The 14,694-nt window shown below is 49.3% G+C and overlaps 1 protein-coding gene across 5 annotated transcripts in view; it reads left to right on the top strand.

The window, feature by feature from the left end:
* DAPK3 (death associated protein kinase 3) overlaps positions 1-14,694 on the top strand; it is a 76,666-nt gene that overhangs the window by 35,281 nt on the left and 26,691 nt on the right. For all 5 annotated transcript variants that reach the window (XM_078785596.1, XM_068127581.2, XM_068127582.2 and 2 more), the window contains exons 6-7: positions 5,601-5,649; positions 14,480-14,506. In XM_078785596.1, coding sequence (XP_078641722.1) covers positions 5,601-5,649; positions 14,480-14,506 — 76 coding nt within the window. The remainder of the gene's footprint in view (positions 1-5,600; positions 5,650-14,479; positions 14,507-14,694) is intronic.

The following is a 14,694-nucleotide window of genomic DNA, read 5'->3' as shown; positions in this document are numbered from 1 at the left end:
GAGGGTATATGGTGGTTAGTAGTGGTTGTCGGTGGTGAGGAGTTGGTTGGTGGTTGGTGGCTGAAAAGTACAGTTGTTGTTGAAGGAGGAAGGGTTGATGAAGAAAGAGAGTGGCGTTGGAGGAGGACGAGTTGAGTGTGGCGTTAAGTGGCATTAAAGTGGAGCTGAAGAGCCCGGAGTCCAGCACGAAGCGCCCATCCGCTCGCGGTGAACAATACGCGCCGCTGCACACGAAGGTTTTCCCGCCAAGAATGCGAGTCGACTCCTGGAGCGGGACCTCGACGCCTGCAGTGGCCTGGGCCTTCCCATTCCTCCTTCCAGCCAATCCACTCTGCAATTCCCTGTGTGAGCCCGTCTTTGTTTGTTCTGTCCAGGGTATTAATTAAGCCTGTGCAGATAAGCTAGCAATTTTCACTGTGTCTTCTTGATTTCTTCTGTAAATTATTTTATTATCTTTCCTTTTTCCTTGGTCCTGTAAATAGTAATAAATTATAATCGTATTTAAAACCTTTTTTTTGACTTCTTCTTCTTCTTCTTCTTCACATCCGCGTCGTCTTTGTCTTTTCCAAATTGAATATCTGTGGCACGATTTTGGCCAACGTTCAGGAATCGGGTTAGTCGGGGTAACTGTTCGGGCCGCGGCGCCATCCGCTCGGCAAATTAACATCTTATCCACGGTCACTCCGAAACGGAGAGGCTCACGTGCTTGATATTTGGCATAGACATGGCCATTGAGCCTGGGACGAACATGGCCGAGACAATATTTGACGAGATCCATATTTTTTATTCATATTTACCTCAGCGCATTTCAGCGAAGTACCCGCTAATCTCAGCCAGTGCGAGCAGCTCGCTGATTCGCTCAGAGCGATCACGTGATGTTCCATCCCGTCACACGTTTGCACGTAATTCAGGGCGAAAAGCCATTGCGTTTTTTTCACCTTTATGCGACCGTGTTTTGTGTCGATTTTGTGCGATATGAATTAAATTTTAATTCATATTTCGTGTTTACGAATTCGAATACGAAGGATTTCCCCTTTCAATTTCGAATACGAATCGAATACGAGCTTGAGTCGAGAGGGCGAATGTACGGGTTGGGAATGTGCGGGTCTCCCTTCCCCCGCCCGGCAATGCCGGTACTGGAGGGCGTGGGTCACAGGATTGGTGAGTCTTAAAAACCCGCTTCGTGCTCTTTCGAAGATGCAGGACGATGTCGCGATTGTTGTGCTGCTCTCCGACCATGAGAACTGCAACGTCATTGTTGACTGGCCCTCCCCCTTCCCCCTCCCCCGTCCGTCCTCCCCCTCCCTTCCCCCTCCCCTCCCTCCTCCCCCTCCCCCTCCCCCCAATCCCCCTCCTCCTCCCCCTCCCACCTCCCCTCCTCCTCCCCCTCCCCCCTCCCCCTCCCCCTCCCCTCCCCCCTCACCCTCCCCTCCCCTCCCCCCTCACCCTCCCCCTCCTCCCCCCTGCCCCCTCCCCTTCCCCCTCCCCCTTCCCCTCCCCCTTCCCCTCACTCCCCCCCTCCCCCTCCCCCTCCCCCCTCCTCCCTCCCCCTCCCTCCTCCCGCCCCATATATATATATATATATATATACAGACTTGCATTTAATATGGAATATTTTTTTTTGTGGGGTGAACTTACTTTTCAAGATGACTTAGAACCAAAAGTTCATTGGAATTATGCTGAAATTATTCTAGATTTTGTTAATGTGACCTTTAAAAGAACAAAAACCACATTTGACATTTCGAAGCAAATAAATTGATCCTTGAAAGTGATGTAAACTGATATCAAACTCAATTCACGGACAGTACTGTGTTAAACTTCTGTACGTTTTCCAGAAGTATCTCTTTATTTTGCACATTAGCCAAAAAAAAATTCAACAAAAATAAAAGCTAAATTATGACTGGGATTACGGACAGTAAAATTACAGTTCAGTACTTCGTGTAACCCCCACGAGCATTCAGGAGAGCACGTACACGTCGAGGCATGCTGTTCACGAGATTTGCCAAGGTTTGGACAGGAATCGCTTGCCATGCAGTGACAATAGCCTGCTGCAATTCACGCACAGAGTTAGGCTGCTGGTCCAAGTTGTCGATTTGACGCGTTAATTCTGCCCACAAGTTCTCTGTCGGATTCATATCCGGGGACATGGCAGGTCCTCCATATGCTTTACACCACGGTCAGCAAGAAAGTGTTGGATCATGTGAGCACGATGAGGCCGTGCATTGTCATCTTGGAAGACAAAGTTTCCTCGAAAGGCTGCACGAGCAAATGGAAGCAATGTTTCTTCCAGAATGACCCTGTACTTGAACTGGTTCAGGTTTCCATTCAGAACAACCAGGTCAGTTTTGCCCCCTGCATGAAAAGCAGCCCAAACGGTCACCACACCACCTCCAGCTTGGACTCTTGGCACTATACAATCTTTGTTGTAGGCTTCATGCACTTGTCTGCGCACTCGGACGCAGCCATCTTGACGATAGACCAGAAATCTAGACTCTTCACTGAAGATCACGTGATTCCAGTGTCCTGGCTGCCATTGACGGTGCTCTCTGGCCCACTGCAATCGGCGCTGGCGGTGTTGTCTGGTCAGGCGTGTCTTTCTCAGGGGATGCCTGGCACGATAGCCTGCTTGAACCAGTCGTTGGTTGGCTAGCCTTCTGGATACAGGCTCATTTGTCAGTAGCTGCCACTCAGCCCTAAGCCGATTAGCTGACTTGGTACGGTCATTGCGGACTAACCGTGCAGCTGGCGATCATCCCTCCTTGTGGTTCTGCGGGGACGTCCTGGCCTCGGTATTGGAGTAGGGACACCCCTCTGAGCATTTCGTTTCAGGATCTTTGACACCTGACCTTGAGTGATGCCATACTGCCGAGCAATAGCACGCTGTTTCATGCCAGAATTTCGTAAAGCCACCACTCCATGACAAACAGCATTGTCGAGTTGACGGACCATCTCCAGAGGAAGCAGCAATAACTTTTGGAGATGTGCAGCAGTTGTTTTCCACTAATACAGAACGCAACAACCCTTGTATACCCGACTGTGAAGCCAATCGTCAAATGCACCTGTCCGTACATTTTGCCACGCCACCTGTGATATAATCCTGTTGTTGACTTCTTGCTGCGACAGACAATCAGTGACATGGTTCTTTTAACAAATAAATCACCAAAGTGTAAAAGAAACTCACCAGATTGATATACTGAGTTAAGAAAGTAAACCCAAGTCAAGAATAAATATATATTCCATATTAAATGCCAAGTCTGTATATATATATATATATATATATATATATATATATATATATATATATATATATATATATATATATATCGCCATCAATCAAAAGAAGAACCACTTGCTATCCATCTATCCAACATGGCTGCCTGTATTGGGCTTGCCGATACTTCCCTCCCTAGGCTTTGCTCCACCTGTACAAGACCACCATACGTCCAGTCATGGAATATTGTAGCCACATCTGGGGAGTGCTCCAACTCATCTTCTGTCTCTTATTGACAGAATTCAAAATGACCTGTTAACCTGTTGGCCATGATCCATCATCATCTGTGGATTCTCTCTCGGTTTGACACTCTGTGGCCTTTCTGTGTCTCTTCTACAGGTACTATAATGGATGGTGCTCAGAGGAACTTTCACTACTTGCCCCTCCTTTACATACTTTCAGTGCTCTACACATTTGGAGCCTCTGCACACCCCCAAACTCTTTATTTTATTAAGGTCAACACAGTACGATATTCTTCCAATTTTTTTTTTTGTGGCCCTCACCTTTGAGTGTCTTCATGCCTTGTGATGGGCAAACTCACCATAAAAAATACTTCAGCGAAGTTGATGGCACTCCATCGCAAATCCCCACGCTTCTCGTGTAAAGCAAAGTTGAAAGATGGCAAAAGGTTCCACCAGGAATGACCCAGGATCAAATTTTAGTTTCTCCCTCCACCCACTCCCCCCCCCCCCCCCCCTGTTTTGAACCCTGTGACTTTGTCTCAAGTGGAACAATTACAATGGAATACTGCTCTCCCCTCGGCTGGTGCTCCTGCCTCACACCTAGCTCGTCTTCACGCTGTTGAAACCAAAGCGTTCAGAATCATTGGAATCTCCCGCGATGACGCTATCTCCGAGGGCCTTTCAGTCGCTCACCGCAGCCAGGTTGGTGGTCTTTCCGTCTTCTACCGACTCCTCTCCGGCCTTGCTCCCCCAGCTCTCTCTGGGCTCTGTCCCCCAAATATTCCTGCAGGTCACACAAGATCTGCCTGCAACCCTCTTATGGTTAAACTGCCAAAATCAAGACTCTCTGCTCACCTTCACTCCTTCATTCCTCTTTTCTCCCGCCTCTGGAACAAACTCTCTCGCTCTCTTCAATCCCACTCCTCCCTCCAGGTCTTTAAAACGGCTGTTCACCACCATCTCTTATCTTCCCCAATCCAAAAACCTTGATCTTTTCTACCCCCGCTATTTTTCACCCCAATTCCACTTTTTTGAGGTGACTTTTGTCTTCTTTCCTGGAAGTCCTTGGTGTCCTTGCGTTTTATACCTATCCTGCCTCCCCCCAGGCCGTCTGCCTCCCACACATCTCCCGATGTCCCTGCCCTTAAATGTTGTGTTTGTGTGCTTCCTCCCCTTCTCTCCCCATCTTGTCGACCGCTCCCCTTTTTATATACTTTGTTTGCTTGTTTGTTTGATTTGTTTGTTTGATAAATGTTAGCTCTTTCACGAGTCTCGACTCTGTATACAAAAAAAAAAGAAAAAAAAGAAGAAGTTTTCACGTTTGCACCCCTTGGGACATTAACTGGGTGTCAAATCCAAAAATCGTTATACATTGAATGTGTCCCCAAATGTTGATTGACTATTAAATCTCATACATATCAAAGATGTAATCCTCGTAAATAAAAGAGTTGTCGAGTAGCAAGGTGAGAGTAGTAGTTGTAGATCCAAGTCTTTCTGAGACATACTACATGGTATGTAAAATCGTCACCTGAAACGACAGAATTGGTTTGTGTATGTGCAACGGACCACTTGTGTGCATTCTCTGAACCCTCATGAATCGTTGTTTGTCTGGAAATGCAAACTTGGAAGTGCTTGATGTACTCTGCATTTAAAAGTGTGGTTTAAACTTTAAATAGTATATCCTTGGTTTATTGGAATGACCAGCGCACAGTTTGCCCTAATCTGAGCTGTCGTCGGACTGGATCATGCATAGGTAGCCCATTTACCTTTGAACTGTCTGGTTTGAGTTTGATTCCCGACCCGACTATTACCTGTTGGATTGGTGCTTCAGAGGCATGGCGTTTTATCAGGAATGTGCCGTGCCGTTCCTCGGATGATGTGAAGCCTGGTGGCGCGCATTAGTTTCGTCCGAATCCGTCCATAAGTTTTTGAGATATCCTGTTCACAGACAAACAGACTAACAAACGGGGGTGAAACATAACCTCTGTCTGCCTTCAGTGGTGGAGGTAAAATTAGTTTTCAGATCAAGTTAGCGTCTGTAAATTTCAATAGAACTATAAAATTTTATTAAACTATTGGGTGGCATAAGTCTTATGTTCAGTGGAGGAGAAAATAACCAATGACCATTCCTTATCATTTTTCTGCAGCACCAGAAATAGTAAACTTTGAGCCATTGGGCCTGGAAGCAGACATGTGGTAAGTCACGTGCAGTACTATACGATGATTTTATTCTTTTATTTATTTAATTTTCTACATTCATATATACAGTGCCTTCTGAAAAGTATTCGCACGCTTTGACTTTTTCATATTTTGTTGTTCAGCCTGAATTTAAAATGGATTGAATTGAGTTTTTCTTTTGTCACTCATCTATACACAAAGAATTAAGTTAAGCACCCCTACACAACGAATTAAGGTAAGCACCCCCTAATATATATTCTTTGTGTATATGTATACATTGGCATATATTCTAAGGTATGTGAGATCAAATAATGATTGGTATGACATTAGCAATTATCCATTGATGAAATGCAGATGAGTGCACTCATCTGTGACGCCCATCGCTCGTGCAGCACGTGTTATCATCCACGTGGTCGTGATTTTCTGTAAATGCACTATCATCACGGGTTATTGCAAGTCACGCCTGAGCTCGTGTGGGGGTTACATGGTCATTTTCTCGTAATGGTGGCTCGTAGACGGTTGTCGGACGGAGAACGATGGCGGATAATAGGCATGATCGAGTCCGGAATGTCCAGAAAAGCTGTAGCTCGAACGTTTGGTTACCACCATTCGGTGATCAGTCGGTTGGTGCAGAAACACCAGGAAACGGATGCGGTGAAGGACCGCTCACGGTCTGGAAGACCTCGCGTGACAACAGTCCGCCAAGATAGAGCGCTTTTGAGACTGGTGCGACGATATCCCTTCGCCTCGAGCCATTTCCTGAAGGACAACTGGCTGCCCAACAGAAGGCTATGTCACCGTACCGTGAGGAACCGCCTGAAATCGGCCGGTTTAAGGTCAAGACGAGTGATCAAGCGTCCAAGGCTACTCGAACGACATCAGAGGGAGCGTTTGGCATGGTGCCTAGCGCGACGTGGATGGAACATCCGGTCTTGGAGGCGAGTTCATTGGTCGGATGAAAGCCGGTTCTTGCTGTACGTGACAGAATGGGCGTGTTCGGGTGTGGCGCCACAAAAACACCGCGTATGCACCTAAAAACATTCAACCAACGGTACCCTTTGGTGGTGGCTCGATTATGGTCTGGGGATGCTTCTCCCATGACTGTAAGTTGGACCTGATAACTGTGCGAGGTAACCTCAACGGAGAGCGATATGCCGAGGAAATCCTGAATACCACCGTAATCCCGCACTTCGATGACCACACCCTCGCCAGCAGACCCATCTTCATGGATGACAACGCCAGGCCTCACCGTGCGAGACGCGTCCGAGCCTTGCTGGAGCAAGGTGCTGTGACAACCATCCCCTGGCCTGCGTACAGTCCTGACCTGAACCCCCTCGAGCACGTTTGGGACATGTTGGGACGACAAATTGCGAAGATGGTCCCTCCAATAGCCAATCTGGATGAATTGGAACGTGCATTACATCGGGAATGGAACAACCTGCCACAGCAACGCATACGACGGCTTACAGGGTCTATGAGACGTAGGTTGAGTCAGTGATCCGATCACGTGGGTCCTACACACGTTATTGACCGCAAAGATCGCTAGAGGTCTTCTCAGAACAATGACTGTACGTTAGAAAACATAAACGTCATCCACACTGTCCGTGATGGACCTATAGCTCCATACTTAAATTGAGGTGCAAATATGCCTAAAATTCCCAAAAAATTTCACCTTAAATTATTCAGAATAAAAATATTGAAAACGGCATGATTGTTATGTTTTTATGTGACCATAATATCACTTCTCCAGAAAATATAGCAATATCATGGGTATATTACACTGTTTTGACGACAACAAACTTGTAATGTGCGAGGTTGTAAAAAAACGGGGGGGGTGCTTAACTTAATTCTTTGTGTATATATATATAAAACACAGTGTGTGTGTAATGTTACCGATAGACTCCGAAACGGAGAGGCTCACGTGCTTGATATTTGCATAGACATGGCCATTGAGCCTGGGACGAACATGGCTGAGACCATATTTGACGAGATCCATATTTTTTATTCATATTTCCCTCAGCGCATTTCAGCGAAGTACCCGCTAATCTCAGCCAGTGCGAGCAGCTCGCTGATTCGCTCAGAGCGATCACGTGATGTTCCATCCCGTCTCACGTCACATGTTTGCACGTAATTCAGGGCGAAAAGCCATTGCGTTTTTTCACCTTTATGCGACCGTGTTTTGTGTCGATTTTGTGCGATATGAATTAAATTTTAATTCATATTTCGTGTTTACGAATTCGAATACGAAGGATTTCCCCTTTCAATTTCGAATACGAATCGAATACGAGCTTGAGTCGAGAGGGCGAATGTACGGGTTGGGAATGTGCGGGTCTCCTCTCCCCCCTCCCCCACCCGGCAATGCCAGGTACTTCTGCTAGGATCACATGATGTTCCAACTTTGCCGCCATAATCTCTCAGTTATGCGTTCGCACGTGATTCAGTTTTTTCACATTTCAGCGAGGAACATTGCCATTCACACCACATAGGTTTTTTTTCACTTTCATCTGATATTTGTGATTTATTTCAACAAACTGTATTTCCCATCGACACGGCCATGTATTCCTATTAACGTTAAGTAAAGTACATAAATTGTGTGGATTACATCATTTCTGGATGTGATCAATTGCCAGTAACCATCTATATCCCTCCCCTCCCCTTCCCTCCTCCCCCCTCCCTCCCACTCCCTTTCCCCCCTCCCCCTCCCCCTCCCCTTCTCCCTCCCTTCCCCCTCCACCCTACCCTCTCCCCTTCCCCCCTCCCCTTTACCCTCTCCTCCCCCTCCCTTTCCCCCATGCCCTCCCTTTCCCCCCTACCCCTTCCTTTCCCCCCTACCCCTTCCTTTCTGCCCTACCCCTTCCCCATCCCCCTCCCCCCTCCCCCTCCCCTCCCCCCTCCCCCTCCCCTCCCCCATGCTCCTCCCTTTCCCCCCTATCCCTCCCTTTCCCCCCTACCCCTTCCTTTCTGTCCTTCCCCTCCCCCTCCCCTCCCCCTCTCCCTCCCCCACCCCCTCGCCCTCCCCCCTCCACCTCCACCTCCCCCTCCTCCCTCCCACTCCTCTCCCCCTCCCATCCCCCCTCCCCCCTCTCCTCCCCTCCCCCCTCCCCCTCTCCCTCCCCCCACCCTCCCACTCCTCTCCCCCCCCCACCCTCCCACTCCTCTCCCCCCACCCTCCCACTCCTCTCCCCCCACCCTCCCACTCCTCTCCCCCTCCCACTCCTCTCCCCCTCCCATCCCTCCCCTCCCCCCTCTCCCTCTCCTGCCCTCCCCCTCCCCTCCCCCCTCCCCGCCTTCTCCCCCCTCCTCCCCTCCCCTCCCCCCTCCTCCCCTCCCCCGCCCCTCCCCCTCCCCCTCCCCTCCACCCGCCCTCCCCCTCCCCCTCCCCCTCCTCCCTACCCTTCCCCCTCCCTTCTCCCTCCACCCTACCCTCTCCCCTTTCCCCTCCTCTCCCCCTCCCCTCCCCTCCCCCTCCCTTTCCCCCATGCTCCTCCCTTTCCCCCCTACCCCTTCCTTTCTGTCCTACCCCTTCCCCACCCCCCTCCCCCTCCCCCCTCTCCATCCCCTCCCCCTCCCCCTCCCCTTCCCCTCCCCCTCGCCCTCGCCCTCCACCTCCCCCTCCACCTCCTCCCTCCCCCCACCCTCCCACTCCTCTCCCCCTCCCATCCCTCCCCCTCCCCCCTCTCCTCCCCTCCTCCCCCCTCTCCTCCCCTCCTCCTCTCCCCCCTCCCCCTCCCCTCCCCCCTCGCCCTCCACCTCCCCCACCCCCTCCACCTCCCCTCCCCCCTCTCCCCCCTCCCCCCGTCCCCCTCCCCCCTCCCCTGCCCCTCCCCCTCCCCCCTCCCCTTCCCTCCTCCCTTCTCCCTCCACCCTACCCTCTCCCCTTTCCCCTCCTCTCCCCCTCTCCTCCCCTCCCCCTCCCTTCCCCCATGCCCTTCCCTTTCCCCCCTACCCCGTCCTTTCTACCCTACCCCTTCCCCATCCCCCTCCCCCTCCCTTTCCCCCATGCCCTTCCCTTTCCCCCCTACCCCGTCCTTTCTACCCTACCCCTTCCCCATCCCCCTCCCCCTCCCTTTCCCCCATGCTCCTCCATTTCCCCCCTCCCCCTCCCCCCTACCCTTCCCCCTCCCTTCTCCCTCCACCCTACCCTCTCCCCTTTCCCCTCCTCTCCCCCTCTCCTCCCCTCCCCCTCCCTTTCCCCCATGCCCTTCCCTTTCCCCCCTACCCCGTCCTTTCTACCCTTCCCCATCCCCCTCCCCCTCCCTTTCCCCCATGCTCCTCCCTTTCCCCCCTACCCCTTCCTTTCTGTCCTACCCCTTCCCCACCCCTCCCCCTCCCCCCTCTCCATCCCCTCCATCTCCCCTTCCCCTCCCCCTCGCCCTCGCCCTCGCCCTCCACCTCCCCCTCCACCTCCTCCCACCCCCCACCCTCCCACTCCTCTCCTCCTCCCATCCCTCCCCCTCCCCCCTCTCCTCCCCTCCTCCCCTCCCCCTCCCCCTCCCCTCCCCGCCTCACCCTCCACCTCCCCCTCCACCTCCCCCACCCCCTCCACCTCCCCCTCCCCCCTCTCCTCCCCTCCCCCTCCCCCCTCTCCTCCCCTCCCCTCCCCCCTCTCCTCCCCTCCCCCCCGTTCCCCTCCCCCCTCCCCTCCCCCTCCCCCCGCCCCTCCCCCTCCCCCTCCCCTTCCCTCCTCCCCCTCCCTCCCGCGCCCCCTCCATTTCCCCCTCCCCCTCCCCCTACCCTTCCCACTCCCTTCTCCCTCCACCCTATCCTCTCCCCTTCCCCACTCCCCTTTCCCCTCCTCTCCCCCTCCCCTCCCCTCCCCCTCCCTTTCCCCCATACCCCTCCCTTTCCCCCCTACCCCTTCCTTTTCCACCCTACCCCTTCCCCATCCCCCTCCACCCTCGCCTCCCCCTCCCTTTCCCCCACGCTTCTCCCTTTCCCCCCTACCCCTTCCTTTCTGCCCTCCCCCCTCCCTCTCCCCTCCCCCCCACTCCTCCCCTCCCCCCTGTTCCCCTCCCCTCCCCTCCCCTTCCCCCTTCCCTCCCCTCCCCCGCCCGGCAATCCCGGGTACCTCTGCTAGTCTACACATAATACCCCATAATGTCAGTGGAATTTGTTCTTGGAAATTTTAACAAATTAATTAAAAATGAAAAACTGAAATGTCTTGAGTCAGTAAATATTCAACCCCTTTGCTACGACCTCCAAATTGAGCTCAGGTGCATCTAATTTCCTTTGATCATCCTTGAGATGTCTGTACAACGTCATTGGAGTCCACATGTGGTTAATTCAATTGATTGGACATGTTTTATAAAGAAACACACCTTTCTAGATAAGGTCCTACAGTGGACAGTGCATGTCAGAGCAGAAACTCTACCATGTAGTCCAAGGAACTGCCCATAGAACTCCGAGATGGAATTGTAAGGAGGTATAGATCTGGGGAAGGGTATAAAACAATTTCTCGAGTGTTGAAAGTTCCCAAGCGCACAGTGAGCTCCATCATTAGGAAATGGAAACAATATGGACTACCCAGACTCTTCCTAGAGCTGGCTGTCCGACCAAACTGAGCAGCCGGGCAAGAAGGACCTTGGTCAGGAAGGTGACAAAGAACCCAATGACCAATCTGACAGAACCACGTAGTTCCTTGGCTGAGATGGGAGAACCTACCGGAAGGACAACAGTCTCTACAGCACTTCACAAATCGAGGTTTTATGGGAGAGTGGCCAGACGGAAGTCACTCCTGAGAAAAAGGCACATGACAGCATACCTGGAGTTTGCAAAAAGGTACGTGAAAGACTGAGGGCACGAGGCAAAATATTCTGTGGTCTGACGAGATGAAAATTGAACTCTTTGGCCTGAATGCAAAGCGCTACATCTGGTGAAAACCGAGCACAGCTCATCACCCATTGAATGTCACCCCAACCGTGAAGCATGGTAATGGCAGCATCATGCTATGGGGATGCTTTTCAGTGCATGGACTGGGAGACTTGTAAAGATAAAGGGAACAATGAATGGAGCCAAATATAGGCAAATCCTTGAGGAGAATCTGCTTCAGAGTGCAAAAGACCTGAGACTGCGGCAAGGATTTATGTTCCAACAAGACAATGAACCCAAACATACAGCCAAAGCAACATTGGAATGGCTTCAGAACAAGAACGTGAAAGTCTTTGAGGGGTCCAGCCAAATCCCTACCTGAATCCCATTGAGAATCTATGGAAAGACCTGAAGATTGCAGTTCACCGATGCTCCCCATCCAACATACTCGGGTTTGAGCAAATCTGCCAGGAAGAATGGGGGAAACTCCCCAAATCCAGATGTGCAAAGCTGATATAGATATACCCAAGAAGACTCGAAGCTGTAATCACTGACAATGGGGCTTCTTTGAAATATTGACTCGGAGTGGAATACTTGTGGAAATTAGATATTTCTGTATTTCATTTTCAATAGATTTGTAAAGATTTTTTTTTAGACGTGTTTTTACTTTGTCATTATGGGGTATTTGTGTTGATCGGTGACAAAAATAATTAAATTTAATGCATTTTAAATTCATTCTGCAACACAACAAAAGTCCAGGGGTGGTAATAATTTCTGAAGGCACTGCTTGCATAAAAATGCCACGAATAACTGAAGGCAACAGTTTAAATGGAAGTGTTTTTTATTGTGTGAGGTGATGTGATAGGTTTGAGTTGATAGTGCCAGGAACTCAGTCTCTTTCAGAATGTTTAAATTGATGTATGTTGGAAAATTACACGCCCAGACCAGGAATCGATCTGCGCATATAATTGTAATCCTGTTCATTAACGTCATTGCTTCACTACGCCCCCAGTGGTGTTTATAATAGAGGACATGGATTTGTCCCTCTCGCGTTGGAAGACGCTCTCGTGTACAGGCCGTTGGTGCTCCGATGGTTGGCAGCGAGTGCCTCGGAAGCATTGACGGCGAGAGGGTGGCAATCATATGTGTGGGAAAATTGCATGCTCGGTCAGGGTCGCCAAGATAGCTCGGATAGCAGAGCACTGGTACGGTTTTCCCGAGGACCTGGGTTCCATTCCTGGTCTGGGCATGTAATTTTCCCACATACAGTGGTGGCCAAAAATATTGGCACCCTTGCACTTTTTTCAAATAACTCACAATTTTCTCTAAAAATAAGTTTAAATTGACAAAAGTATTTGGACCCCACAATTCTTTATTTCGCTGTTAATATTACAGAACCTTTGTTTTTGATTCGGAACTTAATATATCCTTTTAAATCAAAAAATAAAAAGAAATGACATTGACAACCTAGACTTAATATTTGGTAGCACGGCTTTTGGACAAAATAACTGCAGTCAAGCGCTTCCTATAGCCATGAATGAGCTTCCTACACCTGTCTACTGGCACTTTGGCCCACTCTTCTTGTGCAAACGGCTCCAGTTCTCCCATATTTTAAGGGCAGCTTCTCCCAACTGCTATCAGATCTCCCCACAGGTGTTCAATGGGATTTAGATCTGAACTCATTGCTGGCCACTTCAGAGCAGTCCAGCGTTTTGTCTTGAACCATTTCTGGGTGCTTTTAAAAGTGTGTTTGCGGTCATTGTCCTGCTGCAAGACCCATGACCTTCGACGGAGACAAAGTTTTCTGACACTAGGTTGAACATTGCGCTCCAAAATGCCTTGGTAATCTCCTGATTTCATGATGCCATGCACACATTCAAGGCACCCAGTGCCAGAGGCAGCACAGCAATCCCAAAACATCACTGAACCTCCTCCATGTTTGACTTTAGGGAAGGTGTTCTTCGCTTTGAAGGCTTCATTTTGTTTTCTGTAAACATAGCGATGATGTGCTTTAGAAAAAAGCTCTAATTTGCTCTCATCTGTTCACAGGACATTCTCCCAGAAGGATTTTGATTTGTCCAGTTGTGTTTTGGAAAACTCCAGTCAGGCTTTCTTATGTCTCTCTCTCAGCAGTGGGTCTCCTGGGTCTCCAACCACAGAACCCCCTTTCATTGAGTTGGCGACGGATGGTGCGAGTTGAAACTGTCGTACTTGGTGTCTGAAGGTCAGCTTGAATCTGTTTGGCAGTTTGATCGACGTGCTTTCTCCACCATTCGAACAATCCTTCGCTGCAATCTTCGATGAAGTTTTGCTCTTGCGGCCACATCCAGGGAGGTTATCTGCAGTGCCATGGGCCTTAAAGTTCCTGATAACATTGTGTACGGTGGACACAGAACATCAAGGTTTCTGGAGATGGACTTGTCGCTTTGAGATTGTCCATGCTTGGCAACAATCTTGTGTCTGACCTCCTTAGAAAACTCTCTGGGTTTCTTTCTTTTCTCCATGCTCATTGTGTTACATACAGTGACACAAAACAGCAGAATGACTCCTTTTCTCCATTCAAACTGGTTTAATGAGGGATTTTTATATTGCAGGCACCTGCAACTCACCACAGGTGAGTTCAATTCCAAAGTAAAGGAGAATCACCTGCTTGAAATCTCATTATTTCTAACAACTTCTGAAAGGTGCCAATAATATTGTCCAGGCCATTTTAGGATTTCTAAATGAAATAAGGGAAGACTTAGTAATCTTTTTCAGCTTTTTTTGTTTTGTTCCACTGCAAACCAACGAAATACATTTGTGGATGCCAAAACATTTTTTAATTTCAACAATTTTCTGGAAGTATTGGTGCATTATTTGAAAAAAGTGCAAGGGTGTCAATATTTTTGGCCACGACAGTAGATCAAATTATTATTTATGATCCTGTTCATTAATGTAATTGTTTTCAGAATGTGTGAAAATTTTAAATTTACAATATTATCTTTATGTGAAAAGTTATTCTTGAAATTTATTTTTTAACACATTGCGTCGTCTTTTTCAGGAGTATTGGAGTTCTGACATACATTTTGTAAGTCTGTGTGCTTTTTTTGCCTTTTTGAAGGCTTTGAGGTCACATTTCACTTATGCATTATGAAAGAACAGTGGAGATGGAATGAAAGTCACGATTCTGAATTTTCATTGGTCGCTCTTGCGTTGAATGATTTATATGGTTTCATATTCCTCCTTGGAATCAGTACACCATGCAAGAATCGTGAA

This window comes from Myxine glutinosa, chromosome 10, assembly GCF_964187855.1.
Source record: "Myxine glutinosa chromosome 10, kmMyxGlut1.1, whole genome shotgun sequence".
In the NCBI taxonomy this organism is placed as follows: Eukaryota; Metazoa; Chordata; class Myxini; order Myxiniformes; family Myxinidae; genus Myxine; species Myxine glutinosa.
This window is presented reverse-complemented; position numbering and strand designations above follow the sequence as displayed.